Here is a 19,898-nt window from a genome sequence, read left to right as displayed (position 1 = left end):
ATTGTCGTTAACAGATATTCTATGGTGAAGACTCCATCTAGATCTAACTTTCTATCTCGACAAAACCAATAAATAAGATCTAAGATAGCTCACCTTAAAGGAGCTTAAATAAGCGTGAACATTCTATTCTTTTCTCTTTACTTACTTCTTTCCTGCTTTATGTACTAGGTTGATAGGCCAGTAAAGTAGTTCTGAACAGGCTTTTTGACAGGGAGATTTGTATCGACTGGTGTAATCTTGAAGAGGTTTTGTACATTCCAGATAGAGGAAAGCACCAACCTTGTGTGATGGACTGCTGTTTCTTGATTACTAACTCTTTGACCTCAAGTTCCGTGGAGGTCAGTGTATTAGGCATAATGCATTCAAGCTCGTTTTCTAAGTTATCTCTCATGTTTTGTCAATTGCCAGGTGGACTCTGAGCATCTGGGGGAAATGTAGTTACTCATAATTATTGATGGCCTGAAGTGCTTAACAGATATTTTAAAGAATGTTAATAAGGTCAAGCTTAATTAGGTTGGGGGCTTTCACATGATGGTGGGAAGACCAGGCCTTTTTCATGTATTTCCTTAGCCAATTTAGGCCAGTATACTTGTATATCGCTTTTGAGAATCAAGTGTTTTATTAGTGTTTACAGTTTATCAAAACAGTTAATTTAAGGTAGTTAAATGTTGTCTAATACATAATGTCAGGCTTTATTATCATGTATTAAGAATTATATCTTAAATATAAACAGCAAAGCAAAATTTTAAATACTATACAGCTGAATGTGTAACTGGTAAGTATGTTAAGATATAGTGATTATGATTTGTGGTATTATAAACATCATCATGATATAAGTTCTAATAACTAAAATTTAATTTATAAAGCTGTTCACATTTTTATACTTAAATAAATTTATATAAATTTTACTATATTTAAAAGTAAAAACAGATTTTACTTTTCTTCATCCATTCTAACAAAAACTTAGTAATAAGCACACTTTACTTTAAAAATGACACAACCCTTCAGTTATTTTGTAAAACTAGCATAATCATAAATTTCCTATCCATGGTTTTTTCCAAAAATACTAACCCATATTGTTCTCTCTGGACCTGTTCTAAGGATGACTAATTCAGCTGCTGAGATCTCCTTTATGTGTTTGATGGAACACTTGGCTTACTGGAGCACAGCTGTGTGTTTATGTGCACTGCACACCTGCAGGGCCCTGACAAATAGCTGGACTGTGCAGAGGATACAAAATTACGCTGGCAGCGCTGCAAATAAGGAAGTTTCTGTTTTGAAGTCCATATGTGTGTGTGCTTGAGATGCCAGCTGGTATATTTATGTTGCATGCACAGATGTAAAAGTGTCAACTGATTTTAGAGCAGATGAAGGCCTACCTGCCTATGTACATTGTGTCAGCGTTAGGAAGTGGTATGAATGTTCTTACAACTTAGGTCTTTCAAAGTAAAAGCTGCTATTAAAATTGTGAATGTATGGCATGATGAGAATAGAGGATAGTAACATAATGAGAATATTATTGCTTTACCGTTAAGTAAATAAAGTCCTAATTTATTATAACCATTAATGATGTATATCCTCTTTGGTGGCTAGCACAAATTGGCTTTGTGTTGAATTCAATTTATGGAGACTGAAATGTGAAAGTCAAACTCATAATAGCTACTTAGCTCAAAGACTTTGACTGTACTGTTTTTAAAAATATATTTAATTTTAAAAATTGAACTGATAGTAAGTTCTTGACAGTTTTACCACATGTATTTAAATTAGTTATGATAGAGATTTCAGTCATTATAAGTACCGGGAATAGTATTTTCTAAGTTTAGGAATTTTTTATTTTTATTTATTTATTTTTAGTTTAGGATATATTTAAACCTATGTAAAATAAACCAACTAATTAATCAATCCTTTGAAAGAGCTGTCAATTGATTCTGTTAAAATATTCTCTGCAAATGAAGACCCAAAGATTTTTTGGAAATTGATCTTCAAATTAATATTTGAAAATTAGATGCTTTGTATCTGTTATGTGACTGTGGAATTAGATATGGATTTGAAACTGTATAATTAATGCTCTCTGCATCATATTCCCTAAATACTACTATAGCTTTCTAGTTAATTAAATATTTTTAGCATTTAGTTGGCTTCTAGTATTAATTAGATCTATTTCAATTGAACTATTTAAAAATATTTGTTTTTACTGTATTTGAAATTTATACAAATTAAGAATTTTTAGACATTTGCAAGTACAAGAGAGGTATTTTAGAACTTAACCCGAATAACGTAAGATATGTTAAGCTATAATTTTAAATCCTGTTTTGAATTTGGAACATTTGCATTCAACATGTAGCTCTCTATTAGTTGATTCCTCTGAATTTTATATACTTTTCATTTTTCTGAGTTTATATTCTCAAACTTTTAAAATCATAATTATGTTTCACTAATGGTTTTGTGTTTCTAATTACTATTTTTATTGATGAAGTCAAACTTGCAAATATTCTATGCAGTTATTTGAATAGTATTTTAGTTAGCATGTCTTCATTTTTATTATTAGATATGGTATGTTTTTCTATATAGAAAGGATATATATTTGATATAATTTTTAAAATGATTTTATCTAAAATCTTACTTTCAGCAAATGTATAAAGAGCTTGAACATTTAGCATTATATATGAACCTTAAAAGTTTGACTTTTGACTAAATCAGGTTCCTCAGTTCATGCTGACAATTTGATGTGAGATAAGTTTGTGTAATGAGAGAGAAAGATGGAATAGAAACTCCATCTCGTAATGTCTGACCTGAGCAAGTCAGTGTTTCTGACAGAGCATACAATTTATCATATAATAGTGTGGAATGGCTGTGTGAGCTATGAGGACAGGTTCTTTGAGCTTTAGTTGGCTTGGGTTTTTCCTTCAGAAAAGTAGAACAGTAATTCCAGCTAAATATTGTTGTGGATATTTAGATAATGAACAAAGAGCCTTTCTGTGGGCAGTGTGTGGAGTGTGTAGGTTGTGGCCAGTGAAACTGAATATTTCTTTCACATCAGCAGTGGTAACAGTTTGAAATGATTCTTTGCATGGGAAGTAGGAGATGTGTCAGCTGGCATGAAGATGGAAAAAAAAAAACAAATGCATCATTATTATCATGCATTACTTCCTCAGGAATATTTTCAAGAAAGAACCAAACCCCATTTTTTTACAGTGGAAAGACAGAAGCTTTTACTACTCATTTGAGAGATTATGTTCCATATATTGTGAGGTTATTTCATGTCAGGGCCAACCGCCTTTCCTAGGCTATCACTTCAAACACTGTTGCCGCCACGGCAGGTTGCAAGCACATGATTGAAGGCTTCTAGTTCTCAGCTCCCGCACAGATGTCTTTCAATAGCTATAGCCAGTAATTTCTTCAAATTGCTCACTTTATCAGCAGCACATGTCATCAATCCTGAAGTGGTTGCTCAAGTCAGACTGCAGAATCTTTAGCTTACAGATGCAGCTGCAAACAGGTGAACAGGCAGAAAGTAATTTGTGTAGCTTGGTGGCTGTCAGACGAAAGACAGACAGTCTGTGTTTAAAACAGATTGCAGCCCCTGTATGGGCCAGACAAAAGGGGTTTCTCCAACTGCAAATAATTCCAAGGTTAACATATTTTCCTTTCTGCCATTAGGTGATTTGTTAAAATTTGAAACAATGAACATTATAAATCTACACAGAAATTGGAGACAAGATGAAAGAGAAAATCAGATTACTAAATAGGTTTACATTTGTCCTTCCAGAAAAGTGCAACTGGCATTCATAGATGCTTTTTTCCTCCCCACAAATAATTCAGGCCATAACAAAATAATTCTTTGATACTTAAAGATTGTAAATATTTACGTTACATTAAGCATTACTGCTATGAAAACACAATACAGCCAGAACAGGGCAGTTTTATGAAAACATTTAGTTTCAAAATTGTTATATTGTAAATATTAGAATTTGCTTTTGTCAGACATTTTTTAGTGTTTTGTGTGAATCTTTCCTAATGTACTTAAGAAGTAGTTACACCATACGTTTCAGAATATCTTAATATACAGTAGCTATAAAACAAAAACTTGCATAAAGATAAGACTTCCAGAATATATGTATCTAAAAACTTCTCCCTGGTTTTGTTTTTTGGATTAGAACATGAGGTGGAAGGGTCCTTGCTTTTCTTTAATATAGTCATACTTTAGAAGACTGTTCCATAATCGTATTAGTATTGAGAATATTCATCATTTTATCCATAAATCTTTTTTTTATTTTTTCAAAACATTTATTTTTTCTGTTTAGCTTTGGCTGTCTTGGAACTTGCTCTGCAGACTATACTAGCCTTGAACTCAGAGAGATCTGCCTACATCTGCCTCCTCCATGCTGGGATTAAAGGCGTGGCCACCATTCCCAGATGTCCATAAATGTTAATATTGATAGATTATCTTATAAGACTCTCAAATCAGATAAGTAATAATCATCAGTGCTAGGCTATGTAAGTGCAGACTCTCTTCACAAAACAGAACGAAGAAATTTGCTCCCCATAGTCTTCGTGAGTATCTCATAATTGAAAATTATCAAACAATACATATGCACTCTTATGTACATTCAGATATACATATGATACAGTGTTTACAAATATTTCAAATATACATGCCATGAATGTACTTGGTACCCCATTCATTCATTCATTCATTCATGCATGCATGCATGCATGTATGTCTGTGTGGCACATAGGTAGGAAGTAAACCAGTAGCTTGTGTTGTTATCACCCAGAACTCATGTGCTGCTGCAGTGATTCACAACTCTGAGTGAATGTGCGCTGATTTATCCATTTTTGTTCTTTTATTCAAAATTAATTTAATATTGTAATTATAGATAATAGGTCTTTATGCACAATATTTGAAAGCACAGTTTTATGTATGAAATCTGATGCTAGTTTTGTTTATATTATGTAACTTGGGGAAGTTGATAAATGTCTCCTTACTTTTTAATGATCATAATACCATTGAAGTCATTTTCACATTAAAACAGTTATTGTAAGTATTTTCTGTGATGTCTTACAAGGATTTCTAGTGCACACTGATGGACAGATCTTACCCTGGGCCTGCAGCCTTGACACTGCTCTCCCTCACCCCACCCTTAACCCCGTGTGCAGGGAAGATTGTCAATGTACTCCGTGTGTCTGTCTGTCTGTGTGTCCGTGTGTGTGTGCCCATGTCCATGCAGGTGCCTGTTTGCCGTGCAGATAGGTTCAGGAAAAGGACGTTGGACAGCTTCCTCTATTGCTCTCTACCTTGTTGTTTTTTGCGACAGGGTTTCTCATGAAGCCTGACATTTGCCATTTTTTTGCTAGACTGGCTGGCCAGAATTCCCAAGATCAGCCTGTGCCTGTCCCCAGTGCTGGGGTTACAGACGTACATGGCAAACCTTGGTGTTTTTCACTGGAGATTCAAACTTTGGCTTTCCTGCTCAAAGAGCAGGTGTTGTTACTTACAGACACGTCTGCTCAGTCCTCTAGAACCTGATCTCAATGTGGCCACCACTGTCGTAGCAGTCCCCGTGGACTGAGAAGAACCGCCTTAGGACAATAAGTGGCCCATGGGTCAGACCCAGCCTAGCACCAGTTTTTGACTGTCGCAAAGGCAATCATTATTAATTAGTTTTTGGCTCAGTTATGTTCTGTGGCTTCTTTGTGTGACAATAGTAGAACTGAATAAATATAACAGAAACTTTACATATTGCAAATACTAAACATTTATCTTTAGCGTACTAGAAAAAAAGTTTGCTGACCCTCACTATAGACTGAGCTGTTTTAAGCAAAGCTTCGCATAAATCCTGGATTTTATGTTTTGTGTTTCTGATGTGTTTTTTTTTTGTGTGTCCTTGATTCATATATTTGAATGTGCTAGATTTTCCCTGTGTTTTATTTCATGCCTAATAGTTATAATAAGTTATAACTATTTAAGGTATGCATTATGCTTGTAGCTCTTTGAATTCTTCAGCGTCTGTCATAGGTGTTTTGCCTTGTTTAGTAAGTTTATGACTAGTTGTTTAGTACTGCTGTAGGTTACTTACGTGGGCACCATCACGGGAGGTATGGAGCCTTTGCCTGACCCATTTCTACTTTCTGTTTTTAAGTTTATTTCTCTCTAATTTATTAAAATAGATATTATTAAAATAGATATTATAGTATTCCTAAGTTATCCTTTTATAACTATGAAACACCTCTTGTTTCTCTGTTTCTGTAATTTATATTTTAAATGGCCTTCATTCTTTAATTTTAGAAAGTTTTGGCAGTAACTCAGCTATTTTTGCTTGGAAATGCCTTGGGGGCTCTGGTGGGTCTGGGCTTGCTGCAGTCTGAATGGACAGCTCCTTTGTCCAGGCCTTCCTGGGCCAGCACCCACTTAGTTCTGGCTGCATCTTCACTGCAGTGCTTTTCAAGTACTAGGTGGTTTGTTTCAGAGATGATCAGTGGTTCTCCCAGGATTCGGTGATGTTCTGAAGGAATGCTATGTATAACTGCTTTTAACTACAGCCTCACAAAGTCTGACCAAGCATTTTATCTCAGCATTGTATTTCAAATATATTTACTACACATACCTGCATTATGTATTTATTAAGAGAGCAATATCACCATAATACATTTTTTTTCCATTTGCTGTCCTAAATAAAGTAAATATATTTTATTGGTCAGTGCAAAAAGTACTTAGGCAGTCTAAAGGGCTAATCAGAGTCTTTTTATGCACTGGTAACGTGCTGTGCAATATAAGCTGAAATATATTCCACAAGGGAGGAAAATGGGATAGGTTACACACACTGTTCCTCTGAGTAATGCATGTAAGAGACTCCATCACTCACTTTTGGCAGGTGATTTTATATGAGGCTGCTGGTGAGGTGACTATTTCCACAGACACCATTCAGCATCCAGTTGTGCAGCATAAAGAAGCTGGCATCATTCTAGCAACATTTCACCAATGTCTTGTGGGCAACAGTGAGTGAGTGCTTATTAGTGGAAGCAGTACATGATAGCATTGTATAGTATGTGCAGCTTTTCTGTGACTTGTTTAAGAAACATTTTCAGGGATGTAGTAAAATTTTGTACTTTTGTTCTTAGTGAGGAGGAAATGTAACTTCCTTAAACGTCTTTTATAGATACATACAAGTACTTGGAAAAATATACACATTGTTTTGTTTTTCGAGACAGGTTTCACTGTGTAGCCCTGGCTGTCCTAGATCTCACTTTGTAGATCAGACTGGTCTTGAACTCACAGAGATACATTTGCCTCTGCCTCCCTAGTGCTGGGATTAAAGGCATGCACCACCACCGCCCAGCTGGAAATATTTTTGAAAGACTTACTAAGTAGTATTTCTTTGTAGTTTTAACGTGTTCTCCAGAAACTATATTTTATAGTGTTATATTTGGGCAAATTTTGGGATATAGGATAAATTTTTAGGATAAGCACTTCAGTATAACTATGTTACTCACAAAGATTTACAGGCCATACCTGTACGTTTAAGCTCTTTTATTCTTCTTTGACACTTTGATTTCCTTAGAGAGAATATGCATTGTTTATCTATCTATTGTTTAAACATTGAACATTCCTTCACAAAGAAATTTCTTGTACATGAACCAAAAGTTAAATCAAGAAGATATTAAATTGGTATGTTTTAGAATTGTTTTAATCTTTAAACCTTTGAACAAGTAGGTTTTTAAAAAGTCTATCATTGATACAGCTTTCTCCCTCCCTCCCTCCCTCCCTCCCTCCCTCCCTCCCTCCCTCCCTCCCTCCCTCCCTCCCTCCCTCCCTCCCTCCCTTCCTCTCTCCCTCCTTTCCTTCCCCCTTCTTGTTACTTGGACTAATTGTTTCTGATCCCAGTCTGCTTCCTCTCTCTGTGGAATTACTTGTCATGAACAGATCATATGAAAGAATCAAAAGTGTGAATCTCTAGAGATTTAGAAATGTTTATTGTTCTATAATAGTCTATGATACAGTTAAACCACAGTTTTGGGTTATTATGAACAAGTTTTGTTCAGAGCATAATCTTTCACTTTTCTTTGAGTACTGCTTATGAGTTTCACGGTAGCTATATATTTAGTTTTTGAAGAAACCGTGAAAGTACCTTCAGTGATTTCTGTACCAGTTTGTGTGTCCTGCCCAGCACATGTCCACAGCACAGTGCTCAGTGTCTGTGCATCCTCACCAGCGTATGATGTGTCATGGATTTGTTTTAGATGCTGGGGTAGTTGTGTAATGATGTTATTGTTACTGTACTTTCTTTTTAACCTAAATGCAATACAGTGATGATACATATCTTTTTATTCACAAAAATCTTACACATTTCCTATTATTATTTGTGTATTTGGAGGAGTCTTTATACATTCTAAATATGTTGGTTCTTTTTTGGATATGTGATTTTCAAATGTCATTTCTCAACATCTTTTATCTCTTCTCATTCTCATATGACAGGATTCTTTATGCATTTTTTTTTTTAAATTTAGGTTAAGAATTCTTTGCCTACTTCTAGGTCCCAAGGATGTTTTTTCCTGCTGTAATTTTTAATGGCATTGTATGTATTAAATTTTCTTCCACTTGTGAATTTTTCTTTCTATTATTGAGTAGCGTCCAGTAGCTCTCACTAATTGAATTGTTCTTACACCTCTGCTGGAGTCATGTAGGAGATTTATGTGCCTGCTAGGATTCTCTGTCCCACCCTTCAGTTAGCTGTTGCTCTTCCACCCTGTTTGCGTGGACTGATTCTTCTCTGATGTGTAGATCCAGTGCTGTTAACTTTCCTTTTCACACCACCCAGCCCTGTTCTTCCAGTTTTGATACATTATAGTTTTATAAGTAGGTTAAATAAATGTCTTCGAGTCTTCCTCTTTGACTTGTGAAATACTTAAATTTGCTAATTTCTCAGCATTGGAGGATTTCAAGTTTGAAACTCCTGTGGTCATAGAGCAAACTCGATCAACTCAGTTCTAATTTTGATGAGATTCCGTTATGGGCCGGAAGACTATGGTCTGCCCTGTCTACATCTCCTGTGGGTCTTTGGGCACAGTGCACATTCTACTTCTTCTATAATGTGGTTGGAAGCTTGTGATGTGGTTTTTATCATCTGTTTTTTTATTGAAATTGAAGGTAGTTGTCAGTCCCTGGGAAGGTTTCAGAAGTTTATAACTGCAGCATTTCAGCCAAATCTGTTCCGATCTTCCTCATCTATACTCCTTGGTTTACACACATATTCCACATCTATACTCCTTGGTTTACACACATATTCCACATCTATACTCCTTGGTTTACACACATATTCCACATCTATACTCCTTGGTTTACACACATATTCCACATCTATGCTCCTTGGTTTACACACATATTCCACATCTATGCTCCTTGGTTTACATACATATTCCACATCTATATTCCCTGGTTTACACACATATTCCACAGCCATGCTCCCTGGTTTACACACATTTTGGATTTATATGTCTTTTTTTTTTTTTTTTTGGTTTTTCGAGACAGGGTTTCTCTGTGTAGCTTTGAGCCTTTCCTGGATCTCACTCTGTAGCCCAGGCTGGCCTCCAACTCACAGAGATCTGCCTGGCTCTGCCTCCTGAGTGCTGGGATTAAAGGCATGCACCACCACCGCCCGGCCTTCTATGTCTTCTTAACAGAATTTTCTTATGTAATTTTTTTTATTACTTGAAATTCTACGTTAACATTAAAATGCTTGTTGATAGAAAGGTTCTGTCTTTGTGTTCTGCAGCACAGAACAGGAATATAGCTAAAAAGAACATGTATTTCAGCATAGGTAGAAGAGAGAATTTTGCTTGTTTTGAGCTGTAGTCTGTCTGTTGCCTCAGGTGTCTTTGAACTCTGGATGCTCGTGCTGCCCCCTCACTACTGCTGGAGTGCAGCCTCGCTGGGGTCACAGGAAGAACTGACTCAGGACTGAGATGAACATATGTCTGTCCTGATGTAGCACATGACTCGAAACATCCCAGTGTACCCTACATCTATCTGTGTGACAGATTATCATAGAAATGGAAAGCTAGCTCAAGTGGACTGAGACTTAAATACAAGACTGGGACTGAAGATGCTGGAAAAAGCAGAAGGGGAGAGCCTCATGGTGTAGGTGTGGACAGTCATTTTTAGGTTAAAAACCCCAAAGGCTAGACAATAAAAAAAAGTAGACAAATGGAGTTTCTTCAAATAGAAATAAGTCAGATAGTCTCCAACTGAGCTTACTGTCTTGTGCTAACTGGTCAAAGGCTCAACAAAATGTAAAATCATGCTAGTATGGAATAGCATTCAGCCATGAAGAGAAATGAATTTCTGGTGAACCTTAACAGGATCATGTTCTGTGAAAGAACTCAAACAAGTAGAGAATAAAGTGATGGTTACAGGGAGAGGGGAGAGTTACAGCTGGACAGACATTTGCATATTCTCTTTGGAGAAGAGTTTTCAATTCCTTGGCCATCCCCAATTTTGAAACAGGATTTTGGTGTATATTGCTAGCTAGCCTGGAACTTGCTATGTATATGAGCTTGGCCTTGAACTTGAGACCATGCTCCTGTCTCTGTCTCCTGACTGCTGAGATTACAGGTGTGGCAACTGGGTGAGGCCCTTTGCCCCTTGTGAAGTAGGTGCTCCTGGTTGTCCTGGAGGCCATGTAGGCTTTGTCCACCTGCCAACTCCTAGAGCGTCTTGGGTGATGTTCCATCGCCTTAGCTGTCCCCTCTCCAGCCTTTCACTAGGTCCTTTCTTCATCTCATCCTGGTTTCTTCTTTAGTTTTTCCCATGAAAGAATGTTTACTACTTAGTATTAACTACTTGAAAGCTCTTTGCTATGACTGAGTGATGAATATCCCTTCAATGCACAGTTTAGAATAATTTTCCTCTTTTCCTATTTAGAAATCTTTATAATTGGTATTCTCTTCTATCACTTTGTAGATTTTCTTTCTGAAGCATGAGTTCTGGCTGCTTGAGTGTCCTGCATGGCATGTTATTTTGTTTTATAAAATTATAATTTTGACTATCTTAATAGGAAAAGTGTAGTTCTTGGGTTGCTTATGATCACTGCCTTTCAGAGGCAGTTATTTTTATCTGACTCATAGATATTTACTGGAAACTCTTAAACAGCATGCTTTAATAGATTTTTTAAATTATTTGTGTTTAGGTATTTATAGAATTTTAAAAATCAAAGTCTTATTTTTGTATGTATATAGGTGTTTGCCTGCATGTATATGTGTGTACCATGTGTGTGCTTGGTGCTCTCATTGGCCAGAGGGACCATCAGATCCCCTGGAACTGGAGTTACAGATGCTTGTGAACTGCCATGTGGGTGCTAGAGATTGAACCAGGGTCCTCTGGAAGAGCAGCCAGTTCTCTTAACTGCTGAGCCATCAACCCAGCCCCCTCATCTATATAATTTTTAGTATTGGATTTAAGGAGTTTAATTCACCATTGTTTCTTCTATAACTTTTATCAAAACAGCATTTTTTTTATAAAAATTAAATTTTGTTAAAATTATGTGTTGGGGTATATGTATACATGAGTGTAGGTGGCCATGGAGACCAGAGGCATTGGATCCCTTGGAGCTGGAACTAGAGGTGGTTGTAAGCTGCCTGAAATGGGTACTTGGCTCCTTTGCAAGAAACAACACATGTTATAACTTCTTTACCATCTCTACATCCTTCCAGTACATTTTGGTTCTTAGAGTTCTTTAGTACACAGGTAAGACTGAAATAAATTTCAGATAAAATCAGGTGTCAATAGGTCTGCTATCTGGAGTCTCAAGGGACAAGCCTTCTTTGCCTTTTCTAGCTTTCTGAAGTATCAGCAGCTACTCTTGGCTCATGGTCCCCTTCCCATCTTCAGAGGCATCAGTATCATGCTTCTATGACAGTGGTTCTGACTTTATGTCTCTTTCTCTCTTCCTTTCTGTTTCTAAGGGTTTTTCACATCACAGCAGATTTACCCAAGTAGTCTTAAGTTCATCTCCCACTGCAGATCAACTCACTAGGGTCTTGTATGTTCTCCCTGTCCCTGACCCGCACCCACCCCTCCATCCTCCATCCCAAGTAGGTCAGTAGTACTGTCCTAGGACCAATGCTATATGGTCTTCCTTTCTCCTAAATTTTTGGGCATTTTACATCATAGTTTTTGTTTAAGTCTACCTAATACAAGCATAGTAAGACTATGGATAGTGTTACATGTGATCATTGAAATTTTCTCTTTTAAAACTTTAGTAGTTTTATTCTTGCCTTGTTAGTGTTTTCTGTACATATTTTTGATTTATTTTCTAAAACTGATAGAAATTCCAGATGCTTGCTTAATTTTGGAATGATTTTTTAGTATATTTTCCTCTTTTTAATGTCTGGTTGCTCCCCAATCCAAATCTAAGGCGTCTTGAAAATTTTTTTTTCTTTTTTCTTTTGTTGCATTCTGTTTCTTGGATAAGTGTTTTCTTTGTTGACAAACACTCTTCCTGGGGTATAATACTCCACAGTTACCATTCTAGTGTAGGAAGTCTTCTGGTGTGGCTGAAGAAATCCTTGTTTCTTTATTTCACCTTTTGTCCCAGTTCCATTTCTGCTGCTCAGGTAACGCACCCTGCCCCATGCCTCAGCCCCACAATGCAGCTTTAGAGCAGAAGGCTTCATGTATGGCCTGCACTTCCAGGTCACACTGTGTTAATGGGAATTCAAGGCAGGACCTTTAAAGTACCATGTCTGCAGCCTGCTTTGCTCTTGGTTGTGTTCAGCTAACTTTCTCTGCTCTTCCATAGTCTAGGCCCTCAAGGTGAGAGTCAGCCATTCACAGTGCCCTGGATCTTTCTGTATCAATTCCCAGTGCAGACAGCTGCCGCATCCTCAGATATGCCCACAACCAACCTGATCTAGATAACTGCTCACTATGACTCTCTCTTTGGGTGATTTTGGGTCATGTTAAGTTGACAACTAAGCAGCACATTTTATATGTGATTGATAATTTGGCTGGGTATAGATTTTTAGATTGAGATTTATTTGTCTATAGTGTTTCAAAGCATTTTTTATTTCCTCCTGCTCTCAGCAAGCTGTTCAGATGTTTGATGCCAGTTTTTGTTATTTAACCTTGTGTGTGTTGCCTACCTTTGTTCTTGTGGGTCTAGGTTGTCTTTACTTTGGTGTTATTTCAGAAGGATATTGCATGCTGTACTATTTCACTCTCCTCTCTATTCATTTGAAATAGGATTTCTCACTGAACCTGGAGGTAGGTTTGGACCCAGAAAGTTTCAGAGGTCCTCCCTTCTCAAAACTCACAGTGTTGGTATAGATCTGTGGCCACACCCAGCTTTTAACTTGACTGTCAGGTTCTTAAGCGTGTGTGGCTGACTCTTATCCAGTGACCCATCTCTCCAGCTCCATGCATCCATTGTAATAAGGAAAACTGTGGTTCAGATTTTGCCACTTTCTGATTCGTTTTTGCCAAATCTGTATTTCTTCAAAACTTTGTTTTCTTGTATGTAAAAATGAGAATAGTAATAGCTTTCTTATTTTTTTGTGTGTGATGAATAAATAAATTAGGCATAATTAAGTGTTCAGTCAATGCCAAATGTTATAATAGTACTACTAGCACTATGATTATATAAGTTTTTCTGTCATTTAATTTTCCTCAATATTATTTAAACGTTTCCTGTCATGGAATTTGAAAACCTGCAAAATACACAACATTTGGATGCCACTTTATTGGCTGCATACACTCTTTAAACCTGTTACAGAGCTCAGTTCAGCTTTTGTTCTGAGGATGAGTACTATAAATTCAACTCATCTCAACTTGACAAATTAACAATTAATTGATACACGATTATAAAATGACTGTTTTAGAGTTTTTTCTGCTGTGGGAAACACCATGACTAAAAGCAATGTGTGGTAAACACCATGACCTTGGGGTGGAAAGGGCTTATTTTGCTTCTACTTCCTGGTAACTGTCCATCACTGAGGGAAGCCAGGGCAAGAATTCAAGGAGAGTATGAACCTCGAGGCAGGAACTGTAGCAGAGGTCATGGCTCACCGGCTTGCTTCTCAGGGCTTGCTCAACCTGCCTTCTTATAGCATTCAAGATCACCAGCCTAGGGGTAGCCCTACCTATAACATCAAGATAGTAGTACCTCACTGACTTGCCTGTAGGCCAGTCTTAATGAAAGCATATTCTCAATTAAGAGTCTTTCTTCTTAGGTGACTCTAGCTTGTGTCAAATTGACAAAAAGCAACCAGTACAATGACTAAGGTGAAGATTAGAAAATTAAGAGTTCTTTTAGAAATGAGGATTAGTATATGGGAAGTTTTTCCAACATGCTATAATCATTCGGGAATCATTTAGCATGGTAATTCCTGAACTGCTTAGGAAGACTTTCATATACTTCTGGAGAGATAGTAGGTACTCATGAATACACAATAGTTGGACATGTGATTTTAGAAGAAATTTTAATACGACATAGAAGGCTTATTTTTAAAATCATGTAGAATTAAAGAATCTTCAAATATGAAGGATAATACTTTGTTTCCCTAAAATTCGAGGTGAGCTACAGAGGGAAATAGTATTCCTGGATGTTTATGAATATACTCAAAATGAGGGGTAGAAAGACAAAATTATTCTGTAACATATATGGCATTGTTTAAAACTTTGATTCTTTGATTTATTACTTTTCATAAATGGTGCAAAATTTAGTTAATGCCTCTAATTTGTGATATTCTTATCTATACATTGAGGATACTAACATTTATATCATAGTCTTTTGGGGAGATTGAATTCATTTGTACGCATACCACAATGCAAGTCCTCAGTAAATGTTAACTGATTACAGATCCTCCTGTGAAATTTAGTTTTCGCCCCCAACCTATGCATCAAAAGTGAGGATAGCAGTATCTGTATTCTGGTCTTCTGTGCAGACTGACTCCATTTGTGTAGATAACACACAGTAAGTCTTGAGTACATTTAGTTAATCAGAGATGACCCTCACCTCTTCCTCTTCTCCCCCTTTCTTTGTCAGTGCTATATTCTCTCTGCTTTTTGACCAGAGTCAGGGTTGACCATTAAAATGAAAGTTTCTCAACAATTCTCTATTAATAAGTGTCATCTAGTAGAGATATTGATATCTACTTTTTTGATTAATTGATTAAAAAAACCCTTTGCTTTTTTTGCTTATAAGAGATTGTCCTTTATCTTACAAACTTTCTTGGCCTCAATGTATCTCCTCAATCAGGTAGTTTTCTTTGTAAATATCTGTGCCAAAGTAAATTAAACTTATTTTAAAATATAAAATTTATTGTGTTTTCTAAAACTAAATATGATTTTTAAACTTCCTTTTGAGTTTTATGTAATGATTTATCCATTTAGTTTCATGTCTTGAATCCTACTAATCAAGATCTGGTTATAAGGATAGTTATGAGAGTTCAGCCCATTTATTTTAAATTTGCATTTTTTTACCTTTTAAATATTGAACTCTGAAACCTAACACAAATACTATAAGGACATCTAAGGTAGATAATTAAAGTATAATTAACTTTAAATACCTTGGTGAAGGAATATAAAAATTATTTAAATTCAATCAGCTAGTACATTTGCAGTTTTCTTTTATTAGGTGTGAAATCTAAGAATCCCCTGCCAACTCTTGAGGGCTCAATCCAGAATGTTGAACTGAAGTACTGCAGCACATCATTGGTCAGATGTGCCTCTGGGACCATGGGATCAATAAAAATTTGTGCCAGAGCCCCAGGTATGTGCAGCTGGACCGTGTAAAACTTTATTGCCTGTGTAGGAGAATCGGCCTTGCCTTTTACAAGGAGCATTTGCTGAAATAAGAATTTACTCATTGTTCCTATGAATCAGAGCTTTTCATTGTTTTGTTTATACTTAATATTTTTAGCAGTACAGGGATGGTACTTACAAATTAATTTTTATTTAAGGTAAAGAACTTCACATATTTTTAATAGTAGTTATGAGGAAAAAATTAAAAGAATATTTATTGTTACAGTTTTGATAGAAATGTGCTGTGATAATGTATGATAATTAAAAATTGAATTAAGATGTTAGCATTGTAGATTTAGACACCTCATTTGGGTGTTACAAAAGTTGGTTTGTAATTGTATTCCTCTGTCTGCAGTGTTTTGTTGCATAATGTTCTCCTTAAGCTATTGGCAATTCTTTTAGCAAACTTAAATTTCATCATATCATAGTATGTATTTTGCTGAAGTTTATCTCTGTCATTTCATTTTATGAACTGTTCTGAACATGTTTTGCATTCATTAGCATCATGTCAAAACTTAATTCTAACAGCTAAAATGGCGTTATCAGTCACTGATTATTAACTAGATAGTTACAGTGGCAACTATTGTTTAATCGTTGTTTTAGTGATATGGTTTGAGATCAAGCATCCCCAAACTGTTGTATTTTACATAAATATTATTAAAATTTTTTTCTTTTATTTTTTCAATCAAAATTTCCCTTTAGGTGACAGTGGAAAGGAAAAGTTGGTTCCTCTGCTCCAGGGTCCTTCTGACACTAGAGACCTTCATGGCACCAAGTGGCTTAATGAGAGCAGGAAGCCCGAGTCCCTCTTAGCTCCAGACCTGATAGCCTTTACCGTCCAGGTTCCCCAGGACATGGACGACTGCCACCACTCTGGTACGTGCAACCAACGGCGTCCTTCAGTTTACGTTGCCAGTTTAGAAGTGCCTTTCTGTGCGGACTTCTAAGTCAGTTCCTGTTTGTCGGGATATATTCTGTAGTTAGTCTTTTTAAAAATTTTTGTTTTATTTCATATCAGTATTGAGAAATGAAGTGTTTATAAATCAGGGTTTTAGGAGAGATTCAAACTCTGTGTAGCATGCAACCACAGAAGTGTGTGTGTGTGTGTGTGTGTGTGTGTGTGTGTGCGTGTGTGTGTGTGTTTTAGATTACAGCTTTTTCTATAGTACAGATTTTCTAATGCTGCAGCACTTTGGCTGTGACCCACAATTTACTATATTCAAATTACACATTTGGCCCACTCATAAGTTTTTATTAAGAAGTAAAACGCTTTGATAGTGAAATTTACAAAAATCTACAAAAAAATCAAAACAACTCAGAAGTTGTGATTTCATTTTTTTGGTTGTGTTTTTACTGTTTTGCATAGTCTTTTATTCAGAATCTTTTCTGTCATGTTGAGAGGCTGTAGCACAAGGCTGAATGGGGACTAGGAAAGAAAGATGAGAAGCAGAGGCCAGTATTAGCCATGTGCACAATGATGTGCTTGGTAAACCCAGGGTAGTCAGTCAGTGGAGCTAGAAATTAGGGATCCTTACAAGACTTCAGTGAGCTTTCAAATAGTGTGGAAGAGGAGAGCTCTGTTGACATCAGTCAGTAAAACACTAAGTGGAAGCACATATTAATATATTCAGTACGGAAATTTGAAAAGATTTATAATTGTCCAGACAGTAAGTATGTGTAGACTGATACTAAGGAAGCAAACGGTTACATATTTAGGACTATCATAGACATGTGAAATTAAATTTTGTTACAGTCTATGTGTAGCTGAGTCATTAGCCACATTTCAAAACTTGAAATGTGTAGTTTCAAAGGCTGGTTTAAAATGCCTTACCATGATGCTGGCAAAGAGAATGCTTTTCAGAAAGAAGGAATTATTTGCAAAGCAGCATGCCACCAGCACACAACCAGATACCCAGACCCATGAAACAGAATAGAAGACCCAATGATGATCCCACACCACTAAAGCAGTCTGAATTTTGTCACAGGTATCTAAAACATACTTCAGTAAGAATGGTAGCCGTTCAACAAATGTTGCTGGTGAAAACTGAGTATGCATACAGAGAAAACCAAAAGTAGATACCTGTTCCTCACCCTGTCTTAATTCAACTCCAGATGGGTGAGAGATGGAAGGACTGGAACTTTGAAACTGTTAGGGGTAAGTAGAGAGGAAGCATTGGTTCCCTAGGACTCCTGCTATACCAGAAATAACAGCAATTGAGCAATGGGAAATATGATCACATGAAGTTAAACAGCTTCCACACAGCAAAAAATGTAGCAGTTGGCTAGGACCTACTCCACAGGGCTTGGAGCAGCCCAGAAATAAGAGGCACAGATGATAAATATGATCACATGAAGTTAGAAAAGCTTCTGCACAGCACAAGGAATAGTCAGTGAAGTGAAGAAGACACCATTACAGAATCAGAATCTTCACTAGGTGTCCACAGGGAGGGTGAGGAGTATTGGCATGGAATATCTAGAAAAGGAAAACAAGATGTCAGAAAAGCAAATAATCCAATTAGTAAGCGGGCAAGTGAAGGGGAGAGATACTTACAAAGTGATAAAGTACATAGGCCAATAAGCATATGAGAACATCTTTAGAATCTTTAGCTACCATGAAAATCCACATCTCAACTACACTGGAATTCTGTCTTATCTCAGTCAGAATTAAATTTTTCTCTTTTTATAATATCTAATGTAATACAAATGCAATACACATACAGTTTTGAGGAAATAATGACAAGAAAGGTTTTTATACATGTCCTTTCAGAATTTTTATCAGTCACAAGACATGAACAAATGTTTATATGGATATAGGGAAGGGAATGGTAATATAGTGTTGTTGAGAATGTAGGTTGGTTTAGTCACTGTAGGAATCAGTTTAGAGGTTTCCTGCTGACAGTTAAAAATGGAAGTATTTCATGATTCAGGTATTTCTAGATCATGTGCTTTAAGGCACATTTCTAGACATGTGCCTTAAAGAGTCATTCTTGGCTTACTACAGAGATACCTTTGTGCCCATGTTTATTTTCCCATTATTTATAAAGTCAAGTAGAGAATCAGCACATATTCCATATATGCTTATCACCAGGTGAATGGATGAAGGAAATGGCACACTCATGCATGCATGCACTCGGAATTGCAATAAAATGAAGCACTTTGTTAGTTAATAAATTCCAATAAAGAAAAGCAGTTTTTTTTTTATAGGAGTTATCTTCTTTAAAGAGGAAGGCTTTAGTTCATAATAGTAGTGTGCTGAACACCAACTGATACAAGCATGGGATGGTAACTATGGACAAAATATTTTTCTAGTATTCTAAGGCAGAGAGAATCTTTTGAATCAAATGGTCTCTCTCTCTCTCTCTCTCTCTCTCTCTCTCTCTCTCTCTCTCTCTCTCTCTCTCTCTCTCTCTCTCTCTCTCTCTGTTTTTCAAGACAGCGTTTCTCTGTGTAGCTTTGCGCCTTTCCTGGAACTCTCTCTGTAGTCCAGGCTGGCCTCAAACTCACAGAGATGCGCCTGCCTCTGCCTCCCAAGTGCTAGGATTAAGGGGTGCGCCACCACTGTCTGACTTCAAATGGTCTCTTAACTGTCCTGCTCTTACAGCACAAAAATATCCATTGGCAGAACATAAATCAGTGGCTGTGGCTGTGTTCCCACACAACTTCATCTACTAAGATGGAAAGTGGCTAGTTTGGCCTTTGGGCTTCCTAACCCCTGTACAGAGAGGTAGGCATGGTGATTCAATAAAATACCTTTGTTAACGTCTATTTAATCATGTTTTAAAAATCTGTATAAAATTAAGCACCTTTGCACAGTTATGCATGCTTTAGTTTTAGTTAGATTTTGTGTTCAAATCCTGAAATTGTCAGGGTGTTGAGCTCCCCAGACCATTCAGGCTCCGTGTGGCCACACAGTAAAGCACAGTGGTGTTTGCATCCTCTGTTTACTGTTGAGTTACAGTCTTCTACTTTCTATTTTCCCACGTCCAGAATTAGAAATAATGAGCCACACATATTTAAATAATAATGCAATCTTTTTCCTAGCAATATTAGTATTAATATTAATGATAATTTAAGACCATTCTTAGGGTTACAAAATTTA

The 19,898-nt window shown here is 36.5% G+C and overlaps 1 protein-coding gene across 8 annotated transcripts in view; it reads left to right on the top strand.

The window, feature by feature from the left end:
• The window catches only part of Vps13b (vacuolar protein sorting 13 homolog B), a 568,282-nt gene that overhangs the window by 125,680 nt on the left and 422,704 nt on the right, over positions 1–19,898 (top strand). For all 8 annotated transcript variants that reach the window (XR_013046389.1, XM_076555926.1, XM_042264499.2 and 5 more), the window contains exons 18-19: positions 15,633–15,767; positions 16,502–16,675. Coding sequence is in view for 7 of the 8 variants with exons in the window: in XM_076555926.1 (XP_076412041.1) it covers positions 15,633–15,767; positions 16,502–16,675 (309 nt within the window). In the remaining variant the exon portion in view is untranslated. The remainder of the gene's footprint in view (positions 1–15,632; positions 15,768–16,501; positions 16,676–19,898) is intronic.

This window comes from Peromyscus maniculatus, chromosome 20 (genome assembly GCF_049852395.1).
Source record: "Peromyscus maniculatus bairdii isolate BWxNUB_F1_BW_parent chromosome 20, HU_Pman_BW_mat_3.1, whole genome shotgun sequence".
Classification (NCBI taxonomy): Eukaryota; Metazoa; Chordata; class Mammalia; order Rodentia; family Cricetidae; genus Peromyscus; species Peromyscus maniculatus.
The sequence above is the reverse complement of the archived record's forward strand: the minus strand, read 5'-3'. Positions and strand labels throughout refer to the sequence as shown.